Source organism: Saccoglossus kowalevskii, chromosome 2 (assembly GCF_978046115.1).
Source record: "Saccoglossus kowalevskii chromosome 2, keSacKowa6.1, whole genome shotgun sequence".
NCBI lineage: Eukaryota > Metazoa > Hemichordata > Enteropneusta > Harrimaniidae > Saccoglossus > Saccoglossus kowalevskii.
The window spans coordinates 16,237,587-16,255,829 of record NC_140642.1 but is presented as its reverse complement, the minus strand read 5'-3'; the positions used below and the strand labels follow the sequence as shown (position 1 = coordinate 16,255,829).

Genomic DNA, 18,243 nt, shown 5'->3' with positions numbered 1-18,243 from the left:
AGGGGGCACGATCTTTTCATCGAAATTAGGTTCCTCAGCTCCTTTCGAGATATGTCTTGTTAAACAGGAAGGCACAAACAAAGTTCGGACTGAAAGAGATAATGAAATACGTCAGTAGTGAATGCATTAAAAAGAAGAAGAAATGGGTGCAATGCACTATTCTATGTTATGATCGATGACATTTATTATTGTGTCAAAACATCGACTTTTGTACAGCTATAATATTCAGAAAGTTGACACAATTGCGACGTACAGTTATTGCCTGTCTTTGTCCGTCTTTGAAAAGCCACTCAAATGGGAACAATGAATGGTATAAATTGATGTAATAGTAGCTGTAGTAGTCTATACAGAGTACTGTACCGGTCAGTACCACCCGAGGAGCCCTTGTCGGAAACCATTGGGGTCAACGCATTGTGACAAATACGTGATACAACGCTGTGTGGTTACGCGAATTAGCAAGTCACTTAGGAACAGCAGATGTGTGTGTGAAAGTGCCCGTTAAGCACGTAATTTGGACAATCTTCCAACTTGAGTATTGTTGGGTTGTCTTCATGATGTGGAGGCGAGTATCGCTTGCATTGTGACTCGTCGCTTATGAATGGTATACTAGTATTCCCCAGCAAATATACAGTATCCGGTCTATTACCTACTCGTATATTTAGTGTTCAAAAACTGTCGTAAGTTGCTAACTTGTGTTTTGATTCAAACATATTTGAAAGGGTTGTAGCAATTACCGGAACGTATTAGAAAGAATTCATTAGAAAATATACCCCAGGCACCCTATAAAAGGTTCCGTAGTACTGAAACTGCTCTTTATAAAGTTCATGATATTTTATTGATCGCTATAGGGGAGCTCAAAATGTTATTTGGTTCTTTTAGATCCGAGTATTGCATTTGATACTGTCGACGTTGATGTCTTACTTGGTCATTTGAAAAGTCGTTTTAATATCACTGGTGTGGTTCATTCATGGTTTAGATCATACTTTACTGAAAGGCATCATCAATATGTTAATGGCAACACCCCAGTCTAGCCCTCTTTTGATATCGGGTGGTCCCCAGGGGTTTGTCATGGGTACTATTTTATTTAGAAAGTACTGTAACACTCCCGACTCCCGACAATGATACGCAGTTGTACATTTGTTGCGTTTGAATCAAATTCTTTGAATAGCCAGGATCATTTGTTCTATTGCATTCACGATATTAAGTGTATATAAACAAGTTGAAACTGAATGCTGGCAAAGCATGTAAACATGTAATTGTCTGATGTATGTTTCATCCAGTTTGTTGATTTTTAGATAATAGAGGATATATAATGTAGTAGCCAGGTTTAATTATCATTAGCAGTAAAATTCTGAGCATATCACTCCAAACCTTTTAAAAATTATTTTGGTTGTCGGTAAAATTCAGAATAGAGTTCATATCCTACTGCTACTACTACTACGGGGACAGACACCAGCGTATATAAGCGACAATACGCAGATGCAATACGTGTCACTTAAATTTGGGTTACGTTACCCTTACCGATCTAATTTATTCGCTGTCGGCGATATGGCGTTATTTCCTGTCCTGTTGGCACTCATATCTCTATTTGTTTGTATTGGCATATCCCACAGGACTGTTGGTATCTGGTTCTTCATTGATTCTTAAATACTTGTACCCCCCCCCCCTGTTCTAGGTCGTTGATTGGTTGTGCTAGTGTTTATAGTCTATGTTGTCAGCTTGATTTAATTTTCTCCGTTTGAAGGTTGCCTTGACACACTTTTCTAGGCCGAACTCCAATGTGATGCCATTGCTGAAGGTCTTAACTATGTGGAGGAGACCGGTTTGTTGGTTGTCATCTTTTATCAAAAGTATTGCGATCTTACTGACGCAACTTTCAATAATGTCACAACTTGTAAAATATGTAACTTCAAGTTCAAGCTTAAGAGTAATCGGCTCACACCAAACACACCTGACGCATGGAACTTACAAACAAAACATAACCGGACAACTTGTGAACCCAAAATATACGATTGTTCGCATCGTTTGTAATTAACACTGGCCAACTCAGTTGTGTGTGCACCTGCACGCAACCCCCCCCCCCCCCGGTCTACTTCATACTGCTAGTTTGTTAATGAAACACCAACTGAAGGTGTATTAGCTATCCCACGCACGTTTTCTGGACATGGTTAGTTTCTTCCAAAAAACTTCGCGAAACATTCATTTATTTTCCCCACACTCGCATACATTTCAATGCATCATAATAAAAAAAACCTGTCCCCTGCGCTGCTACGCATTTGTAATAACATGATTATTCACTACAATCGGGAAAGTTATTCTTTATAACAGCGCGTCAATGGCATTGAATAAAACAGAGTACACTAATGTCACGTTTCAACCTGCAGCGATATGGGTACCACTCCCATATACGACTATCTTTTATAGTTATTTTTAATGACAACTTTCAAGGTGAAGACACAATACGTGTCATTCCGTATATCACTTGCCGTATAACATCAATGTACAGTAAGGCTTTGTTTGTATTTCACGTTTTTATTGCCCGTAACAAATCAACTATAGGCTTACAAAGTCACGACTTCTCTTCTTGACTTTACATTTCTACTCAGAAATGTATCAGGACATCTGCATTCCTTGGTCTAATGAAGGCTATAGCTCCTGGTCAGCATAAATAAGCACATTATGACATGGATGAACTAACGCCCAAAAATAGCGACGTCTTGATGGCGGAGAAGGTGCTGCGAGAGGAGACTACGATAAAAGCACGCGTTTTATTGACTAACAAACTTACAATCACTGTTCCTGTTAATTACTAGTACATACATTCTTGTTCACACAGAGAAAGTATGGTTAAAACGCATATCTGTAGGAGATGTAACTCAGGAAATGTAATAATATCCGAATTCATAGTACAGTGATATGACTTAGTTATCTATATTATAATTATCTACTGCAGTATATTGAGAGTCAACATTAATAACATGGTCACCCTGGCAATGTTCGTTTCCATGGTTCAGCGTATTGACAGGAATACAGTCAGAAGGCTGATCACATCATAAAGCTATAGCTATCATGTTTGCACCAGCTTATAATAGTAGACACAGTGAACTAATATACGGTACTACTACAGTCATATTATAACCATTTAATAGGCTTGATTACAAGTATTAAATATTGACAATTATTTAAATTCAGATTGTATGTGTATTTGAATAACAATTATATGAGCCTTCCATTAATTATACTGCCCATATACCTGATGTCTAAAAAACTTTCCCACAACATTACGCGAACAAAAAAAAAACGTTGACAGAATCATATAATATAACGGGCTTGGTATGCCGTAATTCAGGACAAATTTATATAGTTTGGTTATTAAATTGAAATTAATCTGTTAATATTGCTAGTTATTTGACGTGCTAAACTATAAATTTCTCGTCAATCTTAATACACGTCTCACGTGTGATACTTTGAATTATACGCATAACCCTCTGACACCCGAATTATGATCACCAACCTTAATCATTTCACCACTGTCTGTGGGTTTTTTTATATTTGACACTTAAAATGTTAAGTAAATTTAAACACCTAGTGTGTCCATCGTTAATTGTGGTAACCGTACGCCATTCATTATTGCAACACGAACGAGTGATTGACCGTAATGACTGGTCAAATGACAAAGAATGTGCCGTTAATCCATTTAGCCTATATTTACTTTCATGGCCAGTCAGCGGAGACGCCACGGTCACGGAGAACATAATTATTCTGGATATGAATCTTATGAAAATGTAAAGATTGACAATGGACATTGTTCGAGTGTCAGTTGCAACCCATGGTCGATCGAGGTAAAATTAGACTAGATCTTCTTGTTGATATGATATACTTATATGACAATAATATAGGGGCATAGGGGTAATGAATAATAGCTAACTGTACTTGTTTACCTTGGAAATGAATGGCCTGGAACAAAAACAACAATGACATACTGTGTGTATAATCCCATCACATTGCCGGGTTGAAGGGACGTGATAGTAGCCATGACAAGTATTGTGCATATATGCTTTGTGATTACCATAGTGTACGTCCTACACATGCAAAGAATGTCTGTCCACAGGGCCCCTGTTTGTAATGTGCCGCATACTCAGCAAAGTTTGATATTCGAAGGTGACAATATCAGGAAAATCTTGTTGACCCGACAGCCAATTGAAGAGGACATGAACTTTGCCTTTTTGCTGTTTGTTTGCATATGCCTTATTCCATGCTATAATGGACGTGAATACTGGTAATATGTGTGGCACTGTGGTTGTACTAAATGCAAACTATTGGGATACAATGTTGTATAGATATGAAAATAACAGAGGTGAAAAATTATTGTTGAATTCCCTATTGTCTGTATGCTATATAAGTCGTGTTTATTAACACATAATATTCAAGTTATTCGGAAGGGGTGAAAACGGTTATTTAAACATTTTTAAAAAATAAATAAAAAGTAAAAAAACATCAAAAAAGGGCAAAGTTGAATAATACAAAAAACAAACTAGGATGTGTGTTGTTGTATATGCGTTGCGCACTTACATGTACTAAATATACTTAAGGTAGAAACCTGATCATGATTTCAAATACCCGGAATTTATAAATTTTCCAATAAATTTTACTTCCGGGCAATAGAAGGTTATTGACTTACACAAAGTTGGGGTCACCAGCTTAATTTTAGTGTATAATGGCCATTTTGATAGTATTATAGTACATAGATTCCTATGGGAGGCTTGTGACATAGGCTAAAATTACTAGTATATATTGTGAATGGTGGAATACTGTTTTGTTGTTCTCAATTATTTCAACAATCTGGGTTTTAAAAAGTGACAAAAAATGAAATTTTCCTTCAACATTGTGTTCTATGGAAATGTTCTAAAAATTGCGATTTTTGAAAAAATATTAGGACAAATTTCTCAAAATACGTCAATGTAACATACAAATGAATGCTATTTCATGGTGTCACGAGTCAATAGTATTGTGGTGTACATAATAAACTAATAAACATTGTCATGTGATTTATGAACACTTTCTCGAAAATTAGGAGAAGGATTAATAGGATTCTGCGCGAGGATCATCGCCTTTTAACTGTGTAATAGGTATTAACATGTTATTGTTATACATTTGGTATTCATATTTATTCTGAATTAAATGAAATTTATCATTATGATAGATTTGTTTTAGCATAATGCGATTTATCCATTATAATTTTCCACAATTTAATCAACATCACAGAGTTCACTAATTCTTTCATTATTGAGTGGTCGGAGTCTTGCAAGAGATTCGAGAAGAGCAATATTTGTTAAGTAATTTTTTCACTGTGGGTATCTTTTTTAAATAGTCTATCAGTAAGTTCACAATGTATTTATTTTGCATTCTGCAACAATTGTTGATTTCTTCTGTAAAATGTTAAATATAAGATATAGACCATGCGCTGGTACATTGCTATATATTTAATACTTCCATGCTTGTATTTATTTTGGTGTCAGTATTTCACATGAATTCAAATCTATGTCGCAAAACGTTTTTTCTCCACACTACCTGTATATGCTGTACGTTCCTGTATAAGGTATAGACCATACCTCATGGTACATTGCCTTACATTCAATACTTCCATGCTTGTACATAATATGTTATCAGGAACAAATGGTATTTCTTTAAGGTTCTATGACCAATAAAGTTTAAAACATGACATTAGATAACTATGCGATATTTACGTGTTGCCGGGCTCGTCATGTCGCGGCTTCCGTAGAAATAGGACGAGTAACACGGTTTTATAAGTCAAAGCAGACGAATATACGATATAATTACTTCTTTGTCGCTATAATCACCTTATTAGCATACATTTGTTTTTAACTTATCTGCCAAACAGTTATTGTAAAGAATAGTACTGCAGTTAATAATTTATTTAATTACCCGGATGTGAATAATTTCGTCTTCGAGTTGAAACATCGGTTACGCTAAGAGGGAATAGGATGAATGATACAGACCAAAAGAAGGACACGTTCACATTCAACAAATGAGCGGACGATTCGCTTGATTTTTGGCTTCCCTATTGGTCTGGTCTTCGAATTCGAACTAAAATACGGGTACAAATGTGCTCTCTTGCTCACGGTGCGGGAAACAAACACAATGTTTTGATAGCTGTAATTAGAAAATAATATTTTTCTGAGAAATATTGTAAATTACGAATGAATACACAAACAAACATAGTTGGTGCTTTCGTCCCTCCCCATTATTTTGACGTCATGGCGAGCCTTGTCGTTAGAGGGCGCCACATAAAAAATGATAACACGAAACACATAGTCACCGTCCCTCAACGAGGAACGTTGCCATAGTCGACACAACCACATTCGACCTATCGTAAAGTAACATTTCAAGTGATAGCTGTTCACGTACATATTCATGTATAAACTGTGTAATTCGGGGGACATCTCAAGAAATTTCGCCGGTGGCGCATTATTTATTTAACATCAAATTAGAAACTTTTTTCCTGTGTTCAAACAAATAACAAAAAACTCAATGGATTTTTGTAATCGTATCGTTCACCCTTAATTGTCGATATTGCAGACTTTAATGATATGTTTAATGTATCTCATATACATAATTAAGATTTCGCGATTCACAATATTGTTTCTGTATGATATACTCAAAGATTTTGATCCATCATCAATGTCTCTAGCTTTTTAAATGTTCGCCTTATTTCCTTTCTACTTATTCTTCTTTATTGCTTTCTACTTTTAATGTTTTTGATTGTGACTACAACGTGCAACTGTAATAAGTATATCAAGTCACTGACTAGTAACACACTTTAGACTGGTGCTATTGATTGCCGACCAGGGCAACGAACTTACCTGGGATTGGTAAATGCATGGAGGTATAAAGGGTTCACACGTGTGATTGCGATTTTCAAACAGCGCCCCCTAGTGACAATGTTAACAATTTTATTACATTTGACCTTTTTCTGTGAACTGTTTACTTCCGGATTAGCGTCCGCTCTCGTCGCGTGTTGTTTGTTTTCAATTTTCTAGCATTTGGCTCAGTTTTTCCGACCCTGCTCTTCTATGAGATGAACACGTTGTAACGTTGAAGAAGTTTTCCACTGTCAAAACAGACAATACAACCATGTACTTACTGTTTTGATCGAGAAAAGTCGACAGCACCGTGACCGGCGTCAGAGACAGAGCGGCAATTTTGAACAGCGTGAATACAGTAATTGACTGCCGCGATGAAACTTGCTACATACAGGGAAATACTGGAGTATATGCACTCTTGTGGTACACGGGAATGCTTGAAAACATTAGCCAAGAAATACCCCGAGTAAGTAGACAAATTCAAATCTTCTTGTTACTAGGGCTGCTACATTTGATGTCTGGGGGGAGTATTTCAGCTGTGTAGACTTGGCTCTCCAGTGTGACTATTATTCACCTTGTTTGATCCCAGGGATTAATTTCACGTCTTGGAGAAGTATGCGCAGGGCTTTGAATTGAGAGGCATCTATTTTCAAGGCAAAAGTTTATATTGGTGAGTGAATAGGAATACAGTATTATTATGTAAGGAAAGTCTGTATTTTTCAAAAAGAACCAGGGCAAACCACTAGGCCATCGAGGCAGTTGCCTTTGTTGCTGCAGTTTAGCAGCTCTTATTGGCCGCTTAAGCTATTTTGATATTACGTTGCGGCCATAGAGCTGCAGATCGCGTCCATTGAGAACCGCACAGTTCGCCGCCCCGGAATCCCGGGGCGCACGCTATTTTTGATGTTATCGAACGATTTCAATGAAATTTAAAACGAATAAAAGTTATCCTTGCAAACACAAACATCTTAGGTATCTACTGACCGAAAATGAAGGACTATTTCTTCTTGAAAAGTATATATTTCTGTGTATAATTAGACCGAACGTAATTTAATCGATTGAACGACGGATTTCAAGACGACCTCTGTCATGTGACCTGATCACATGACAATGACGAAACATGCGCAGTTGACATTTTAACTGAAAATTGAGAATGGCAGGTTCTTGCATTCATTGTGGAGATGAGTTCCAGAAGAAAGTTAAAGGGTATCGCAGGCAATCCATTGCATCTAGACTTAAAACCTCGGAAACTGTTGACAATGCATTAGTGAATGTTCTAAAGCTGAAACCCATTACCCCGTTGGCTTGTTGTCTCTTTCCGCATAATATTGAGGAGCATTGGTGGTAAAATATACATCATACTTTTGCCATACCCTGTTGGTAATATGGCCAATGTGTGTATATTATTTAAAATACAAGTAGTACCTTCTACTTGTTGAGCTTTTAGGTCAAATTTTAAAATATCTTTCAGATTCTGGTCAAAAGACTCAACAATTTTGTCCTTTGTGAATTCCATGCTGTCTGCTCCTGTCACTTGTAACACTCTTTGGCAAGTTACAAGATTATTTTTAGATTTTTCACAATATATAAATAAAACTGCTTGAAAAAAATATTTGTAATAATACATGTACTTTATTTGATTTTTTCAAAAAAAGATGAGTCACTTAATGGTGAAATGAAATTAAAATTATAAAAAGCCGTCTGCCGATGTTTCGTCACATGAAGCGCTGTCCCAGACAGGCGCCGATGGCCGTCTGCTGTAGTCACGTGATTACACTCGTCACTAAAAGAGCCAAGTCACGTGATAGAGGTCGGCTTCAAAATGGCGGCGTTCAATCGGAGGTTTCACTTCGGCACAGTTTTAACGTAAAATAGTCTCATTTACACGGGCAAATTTGCTTAAAGCTTGCTGTAATCAGTAACAGATATATTTGTGAGAACATATTTGTCTATTTTTTCCTGAAAGTCGAGGTAATTTTATTACAATCACAATTTTAATGATACATAACTGGCATATTTAAAAATCTGTGCATTTCTTTAGGGAAGGGAACTGCAGCTCTCTGGTCGCCCCGCAACGTATACCACGACCAAGAGAGCTGCATAAACTGCAGCAATTGCCTTTGATGCCTATGTGAAGTTCAAGCTCTACCATCCTTATTCCAAATAGTCATACTGATCATGAAAACTACAGTAGAATTCAACCCATCTTACATGAATGTATCAATAAATAAATATGGTGCTTACATGTTTTTTTACGATTATAACACAGCCACTTGGGGGCTGAAAATCAATAAATACTAATTAAAAAAAATCATCCGCTATACGTATATAAGTTGTGAAACATGGCACCTAGTAAACCTAGTATTTTCTTGATTTACCCAGAACTCTGTGCGAATCCCCCTTGATTCTGGCTGCTGGCCATTTTCGTTTCTGAAATCGTCGGACATCATAAGAAAACGCGGGATTTGTGCAGTTTTGAATAAAACCAAGTTAGCGATTATGAACAGTGGTTATTAACGTAACACCTGATCCCCTCTGAAAATTTTGTTTCGCATTTTAAGGTAAGAAATCGAAATTTGAAACCGGCAGGGTGTCGATTTACTAGGTGCCATGTTTCACAACTTGTTTATTTATATACGTATAGCGGATGATTTTTTTTTAAAAAATTAGTATTTATTGATTTTCAGCCCCTAAGTGACTGTGGATTATAAGATCTTACCTGAACTGATACAACCAAAGGCTTATCAAATTATCATACAAATACGATTAATATGACCAAACACAATTACAAACCCAACTGTGTTACTTTGCTTTTCAGTGATTTTTTTGTGAACAGAACAAAACCCTCAAAATTGTTTCAATGTTAGAATTTACGATTGTTGCTATTTTGAGTTATGCTTATCCAAAAATGAACATCTGTGTGAATAATTAATCAAATTTCAGCAGATGCCCTAATTTTAATCTCCAAGCTAGGCCTGTCTAACTACAATGTCAGTTAATCGTCACTATCCTTTACTAAATATGCAAAATCACGACTTTTGTTGCTCAAAATCTTTTTCACAGTCGCAACAACAATGCCTGGGAGAGAAGTTAATTGGACTGCAGAAGAAATTATTGATTGTTATATCATGCAGGGATAAACAAATTAATACTCCATGGTTATATAGTGGCTATTCTGCTGTAGTTTTATGATCAAAGTTTATTTTTCCTGACATATTCTATTCTCCAGTATGCTACTACCATGGCTTGTCATTCCTGGGCTCCCTGTTGTTATATTTAGTATATGTAATTTAAAAAATAAAATAAAAGAAAACTTTTCTTCAAATTTCAGACATTCATACAATACCCTTGTAAGTATATGTGGTCAGGATTACCAGGTAAGTTAACTTCTCATCAAGCTTAGAATACGTCTGTATGGGCAGTCAAAAACCCCTGATGTTGCCCTCTATAGACGGAAAATGCAATAATTGAATACTATTGTTTATGCAGAGTGGCGCTGTTCTTGATTTGCTATTTTTATTTACTAGTATAACAGTACTTCAGGTTTAAACTGAAATCACATTTCATCTACACATTCACAATAAGCAGTTATTTTTTCTTTTCCATTTTTGTGGTATTTGTTTCATTCTGGTGATATTTTACAATGCTAGCGAAATATTTGATTAGTTAATAGATACTTTCTAAGGTCAATGTCACAAATGACCCATTTCAGTATTTGCATTGTCAGTTTTAGCCATATGGACAACATTTATCAGGTTTAAAATTTATAAAATGTGTTTACATTCTGAATGGAAGCACTAATAAATAATTGTACCGGTATATGCCATGTTTTCTCTATTAGTAGCACACGTGCTTATGTAAATTGTGAAACTAAGTGATTTTAATGATCCAGTGCTCAGTAATGCAAAGAAAAATAAGGAAGTTTGCTTGACCAAAATAACAATATTGAAACATATTGAAACATATTGAACGGATAGCCAAAGTATTCACATCAACATCAGCTCAAGTAATCTTTACTGTAAAGTCTGTTATTCGAATTCTAGAAAAAGACTAGGAAGTCGCATCACAAGCACCACAAGCCAGAAGTGATGGAGGAATATTATCAAAGGTGTGTTATACCGCCCTCTAGTGATTATATTTATGTATATATATATTTGCATATTGGGGGAAGGGTTGATAATATTTTAATGACAAAACCCTTTTATTGTTTGGTGACTGTGACTGGTATCCACAATTAATACAAAAGTCTTACAGTTATTACAACCAGTCCATGTTTATTCTTTGGAGGTATCAGGCTGTCCTGGCTGGCTACTTTCAATATATGCTCTATCCCACACTGTACATGTAAATATTAATGTCACATTTTTTTTTTTTTTAAATTAAAATTTAAATAATTATGTGCATACATTTACTTTAAATGCTCGATCATTAGCTCATGTTTAGAAGTTTAATATTTAATATTTTTTTGATTCAGTATAAATTAAATTTGTTTTATGCATTACTATTGGAGGTGTGCTTCTAATTGAGCCAATACTGTATTGGTGCAACAGTGAAACCAAGTAGAATCCTTTAGTTTTGTTGTGATGATTTTTGAATTTTTCCATTCTTACATTAGTCAGACTCGCGTAATTTGCAGGGACTTGTCTGTCTTTGTCTTGTATGTGATGTCTGGTGTGTTTCTGTTTACTTCATACTAGTGTCCTTCCTCAGCATTTTGTCATGTCACACATTAAATGTTACATGATTTCTCTTCACTAATCTCTTCAATCTAATATTACATAATTCCGATTTAATATTCTGTATTAAATTAAAAAGGATCAGTTATGTAATAATAATATAATAATATTATTGAAGAATTGATTTATTACAATAGAATAATTACAAGTAAGTTCTATGTATTCAGGAATAATAATTCAGTTCAGGACATCCATCACGCATTGATGTCATGTTGTATTCATAGTAGAGCACACACCCCCCCCCCCCATTCATACTGTAGACAGCTTTCCACATTTAATAAAATAAATATAGAAATAAAGCTTTTAATGAAATGAAAATGATTTTATTTGCAGTACCCTTTCCTCTTTCCCTTATAGTGCAGATGCTTACCAGATAAAAAAATGGTGAATGCGAAAGACTGCCCTCTTGTGATGTCTTGTCATATTCAATATGGTGTGTGGTTATACCTTTGATATTAGTTGATAGTAGGACTGCTTTAAGGCAGATATGACGGAAAGTGGGTCAGACAAGGTCAAGACAAGGCCCGGGAAACAATATGCTTCTTGATTCGGAACATTCAATCAGTGCATAAAAAACATGGGCAAATGCTTTTATCTGCTTTTGTCTGCAAATTGAGTTGCCATCTTGTATTTTTCAGTCTTCGACAAGCCCCCAAATGCGTTTGCCTGTATAGCGAGGTCAGGAAGTCAACCCCTCCATTGTAGCATTTCCTTGCGAGTTCCACGAGTTAGGGTCAGGTTCTTTAAAAGCCTTTTTAACATCTTGTATACGCTGGGTTCAACTTTGACTGACTCTTATCCCTGAGCTGAATTACCTACTGTATTCAATTCGATCAATATACCATATTGCCTCTGTGTTTTTTCCCTTTCCTTTTGTGCCCCTGTCCTTACGACTATGGTGCCATGTGCTGCACATAAGGACTCTCATAACAGATCAGTAATCAGTTGAAATATAAGATTTTCTTTTTTTAACATGACATTTGCTTGCCCCTAGGCCTTGTCATTTTGTCTTCATTGATTCATTGTTTATCTTGACAATGCTGCTAAGAGGTTTATTGGCAAGAACACCTTGGCAACATGTTTGTTGTCAGTCATTGTGAAACGCTCAATTATGAAATGTATTTTTCACTGACAAGCTACTTTTAGAAAATTACCATTCAGTCTCAACTTCTGGCCTTTTCATTTTATAAGTACTTTATAATGTTCCCAACGTCCATTACACTCTGTCTGATACAAGTGAACTGCATTCTGATATGAATCCCGCATATTGACGCTTCTCGTCTGTGACGCCTTTTCTTGTACAGCCTGTAAATTACTAACAACAATTCCTCCTTTTTTGCTAATTTTATCAACTAATCTTATTTGTACAGAAAGTATAATTTGTTGAGTTCGATGCCAGTTATAATTTTAGTTTGGGAAGTACCGGATACTTCACAAGAGTCTGACAGGATAGAAATTAGCTTAACACGTTACTCTTGATGTTTTGTGGTTTTTACATGTACTGGTACGTGTTGTCTCTGCCTTTTCTAAGATTACCCTTTCCCCCTTGATGTTAAACTCATGACAAATCTGTTTTAATTTATCAGTTGTGTTTTAGTTTTTTCAAATTTTCTCATCTATTCTCCAGTGCTTCCAAAATGGATCCAAATTGAAATGTAAAATGTATAAATAATATCATCAATTCATTTTATTCAGTTTTCACATTGAGTGAGTGTATAAATGTTGAATGATGAGTGCTCCATGCTTGTTTTTCTGTTCTGTACCTTCAAACAATTATGGCTGTACTTGGCTGGAGCAAGGATATCTTTCTATTTGAACAGGTTGGTGAAAAAAAATGCCTATCCCAATGAGAAGAATACAAAGATGTTCATAGTTAAATTGTATGGGGAAGTTTTTACAAACTCTTGAAGACATTTTTTCAACATTTAACTTTGTGACTTGTGGGAGTATGTAAATTATTGACTGTCTTTTAAGAGAAGAGGAATTTTTACAATTGCCTGTCCCAGGTATAATGAACCTTTTTTGTACAGGTGGACTTTATCTTGCATAAGGTATACAAAAAACATCTTCTTGAAGAAAATTCTGAATATGCTTATATACTTATTGCTTATAGCAAATGAGAATTTAACAGTCAGTAAATAGTATATACACATATTGACTAAATATGCTAAATTGAATATATTGTTTGATTTACAAACCAGTAAATTTAAAACCTTTACTTAATGAATATCCCATCAACATCAAAAGTTAAACCTATAAATATTTAGCTGTTAAATATCTGTTTATTTTTGAAAATTAAGTTGACTAAGATAAACACGAGTTTAGTGGCTGACTTGCATTCAGTAATTAAAGATGTTTGTTCTATTTGCGTCTCTGCAGTTATATTACATACACAGTTTCTGACAGTTTTCCCACAGAGAAAAGCACAAATCATGTTCCTATGTTGTTGATGTCAACTACTGCCAAGACTGACATCTTGTTTGCAATCATTATTTAGTGAATATCCAGCCAATTGTTTACTCCATCAAGTATTGCCCCATGTGACTGGATTGATGAATCACAGCACAGAATACTAGAGTATTCATGTATTTTTTGGAAACTAGAAAGTTGGATTGTTCACTACTGATGACTATCATGTAAAGTAATAATGCGTGGGGTTTAGATAATAAAAGATTTACAATGTTTATAAGATTGTCATAAGCTAAATAAATATAATGATTTGACAAAAGTATTTTTCCGGCTGAGAGGTGGGTGTTCCTCGCTTACAATCATATTGTATATGGATGAACTGTATACAGTTACTTTAGTGAATGTATTTTGATCAAACCAATGAAGAGAAGAACATGTGAAATTTATGCATGTGCTGTTGGATGAACAGTTTCTATTTAAAGTTATTTGTGGACATTCAACCTTTAGATAATTTATTGTTTCAATAATTACATAATTATTGATTTTGACACTAGTCATTAACTTTGTTTGAAATTGTTTGAACATAAACTGTCTGCAAAAATGGAAATTTTTAAAAATATTTCTATAGGACACATCCAAATTTCTTCTGGGATCTAGACAATGCTTGGGTATAGTACTTGCATGTAATTTTACTTAGCTGTGTAAATCAGCCTCTGTCATATTGGTGCATTGCATCACATTTTGTGTTTTTCTTAAAAGTAAAAAGACTAAAAATCTGGCCCATCATCTATCTCTGAACTCTTTATTTATTTTTCTCATCTCAACTTTTTTTCCTACTACACACTAGATATTTGAGTGGTGTATGTAAGCCTCACAAAGAACCAGTTCTGTTGCACTTAGCAGAGGAGGTAAGGGTAAAATCCAACTGATATTGCGGTAGACACGATTCATACAGCTTAGCATTTCATATATAGTGTCAGTGTATCATCCTGTTCCGTATGCCATAAAGTGACCTGCTATTTGTAACAATGAAAGAATAGAATGCCATTTATGTCTCATCCATGATACGTTAATGTACACCAGCTTATCGCAACCCTGTTCTATTGTCATCCAGGTCAGCTGTGTTGGATCAAAACGTTGTTGTGCTTGTATGTTCTTTGTGCATGCAAGGTATAATGTGCTTCTTTTGTTTCCTAAACAATTGACATATAACACACATGGTAGGACTTTAGTTCAACAACACCCACCAAGTGCACTGATCCTTTGCCATGTGATGTGGATGATATGTAGGAGATATTATTTGAGGCTAAAACTAATCTATAGCATTGATTTGAAGTACAAAACAATGCCCAACATTCAATATTTCTTGATCCTCTACTGTCCTGTATTGTGTTTTGGAAATAAAAGGTTTTACCAATTCTCTTTTGTTCACATATTGAATGTTTTATCAGAATTGCACTGTATGAACTAGTTTTGGATTATTTTGATTCGTTGACTAAAACCTTATGTTGATATACTGCTATTTTGCATATGATTGGGATGGTATTTTATTTTTTATTTTTTTACATATGCTTTAAAGTCTTGGAGGAGGGCTTTGTAAACAGCTTGCAAAACTTAGACTTATTTTTTTTTGGTGGGACACGTTTAATGATTTTAATAATTTGAATATATGTCACAGCTAGTGGAAGAAAATAATTTCTGAATGTGTTATTGAAAAATATATATCATTATCATCTGACACTGAAAACTGTTGCAGTTCTGTATTACAACAAAATATTATAAAAATTGTGTTTCAAAGTGCACATGGTGACTGCATATGATATTAGAGAATAAAAGGCCCTTTAGGTCGCTGAAAGAAACTAGGACGTCAGTCACCAAAATTGCTTCTTGATAAGGCTGTTGTGGACATTGCGCAATAAATCAAGTCTGACACAATGAAAAAAATGATGCATATTACCAGAATTTGCATGAAAATAGCGACTCAGTTACTGGAAAGCGGAAAAATTACAGACAAGGAAATTTTTGTGGCGAGGGGTAATTGCTAGTGGTAAGAGGTTAAAACCACACTGTCTTCAGGTGAAGGGGAATAAAAGATGTGGTAAATTGAAACTGGCAACTTGTTAAACTAGCTGAAAGCCTACGAAAAACATTGTACTCTCTCTTTATTACCTGAAATAACACCATTTAAGGAGGAAAGTAACGCTGGTTTCTTGACGTTTATTGGCTTTCAAAAGCAGTATCAGTGGTGATTTGGGGTTTTGCTCACTTTAAAAAAAATTGATGTCCTTGTTTGAAAAGTCTAAATTTAATCGGCAGATGTTCTCGCCAACAAAGTGCGAGTCTCGTCTGACTTGTTTGGTTCTAATTCTTTAACAAGATATTTCTGAAATTCAAATATTTTGTTGAGTATAACATTTACTCTTGATTCATTTTTCATCCAATTTTAACTTTTAAATTTTTACTTTAGCAATTTTTTTTACCAGGTTTAAAGAATACAGTAGCCAAGAATTTGTATTTTAATTTTTAGTTCTTTATACCCTAAATATGACATTCAAGAAGATCATTTCTATTTTAGCTTGATTTGTGTGAATTGTCTAGAGCAAGAGCGTTTCAACATACAAAATCACTGCACTTTATGTTCTGTAAATAAAACAATTTGTTTGATTATTTGAATATACAAATCGCTTTCAAAATATAATGCAGTGTTTCTTGTCCAAGAAATGTGTTCAGTATTTTGGTATCTTGTAGTTAAATATATCGCATACCCATCTTCTCTCTACCTCTTTGTATACAAGTTGCCATTCCCCAAAATGATCAATACTGCATATTTTATTCTTTTGGATGTTTATGAATCTTGCTTATCCATGGAACTGAAACTTTCAACATTTTTTCACCCCATGATTATCCAAACCTTTCGTTGACTATACCTTTTTCATCTAAAATGTGATGCAACTAAAGTTGTGTTATTCTGTATATATGTTTTTTCTCATTCAGTTTCCATTAGAGGTTCACAAATGATTATTCTTGACCAAATCCATCAAGTGTAAGGCATGTTACATGTAAAAATGCGTGGAACGGGAACAGGCAATTTAGATTGTAGTAGTTTTGTTATCTAGAAGTATGTACATGTAGCATCCACAATCCTCTCAAGGGAAAACATGGTTATGAATTGATATAGTGGCAAGAGAGAATCAAAATTGACTTTCATACGCTGAAATAGAATATCACAGCCCAAAATTGAGTGCGTATTAAAGAAACATAATAGGTTATTTCTCGTTGAAATATCGCACCCGCTTCTGAATCGCTTTTGCAATGAGATACAACCACAACACGGTGATAAAGTGGCTGGATAAATAGGTCGATTCCCGGGGGTCCAAGGCTTATATCCCTAGTGCCAAAGCTCGCAGGTGAAACAATGTGAGGTATAGTACATTACAGATGAGATCAAATCGTCAAGAGGAAATTGAACATGCTAGTCAATTTTGTACAGGATACAATAGTTTTGTTATCTGATAATTTGTTTTGATTTCAGGTAGACCTGTCACATTCTCTATTAGCACGTATTGTGTTGGAGCGTCATCTCGCACATAACAAGTATGAAGGCAACAATCGTAAGTTACACCTTTGCACTTTCTCGCGACATTTGTTTGAGTTACCAGGTGAAATAGGATGCAGCTCTGTGTTGCGGATTTTTTTAGCAAAGGGATATTTTTTCATTTTTACACAAATGGTTTTAGTATTCTATACACCTATCATTGCATTTAAATGTGTCCAGGTTTCATCCATAACTTGTATCTAGATCAGTGTGAATAGAACTGAATAGAGTACAATAGAATATTTTTACAATGCTTTGTCAACCAGGAAAATTTGATAAAATGTCAAATAAGCTCAAAATCATAAATGAAAAATGTGTCAGTGAGAGTGTCCCCCTTTCTTAGTACTACAGACCTTGACAAATCATCAAAATAGTGCCCTCTATAGTCATCAAACTGTATAAATCCTGAACCGAGACGGATTGCACCTGCTTGTAACTGTTAGTTAAAAAAACCAACATTTTATTTCATAAAAACTTTATGCATTATGTCTATGGTGAAAAATACATATGAATAATAATCTGAGATGTTGGTGTATGACAATATCCTCTAGTTTTTAGCTCCGCTGTCGACTTTGTCGAGCGGAGCTTATCATATGAGTGATTGTCCGTCGTCCGTCAT

At 35.0% G+C, this 18,243-nt stretch overlaps 1 protein-coding gene across 1 annotated transcript in view; it reads left to right on the top strand.

The window, feature by feature from the left end:
- Nucleotides 1-7,013: 7,013 nt before the first annotated feature.
- LOC102808655 (CDAN1-interacting nuclease 1-like) overlaps nt 7,014-18,243 on the top strand; it is an 84,393-nt gene continuing 73,163 nt past the window's right edge. The window contains exons 1-5 of the mRNA XM_085506567.1: nt 7,014-7,350; nt 10,216-10,261; nt 10,928-10,992; nt 14,877-14,937; nt 17,562-17,640. Of these exons, the coding sequence (XP_085362693.1) occupies nt 7,259-7,350; nt 10,216-10,261; nt 10,928-10,992; nt 14,877-14,937; nt 17,562-17,640 (343 nt within the window). The 5' untranslated portion in view covers nt 7,014-7,258. The remainder of the gene's footprint in view (nt 7,351-10,215; nt 10,262-10,927; nt 10,993-14,876; nt 14,938-17,561; nt 17,641-18,243) is intronic.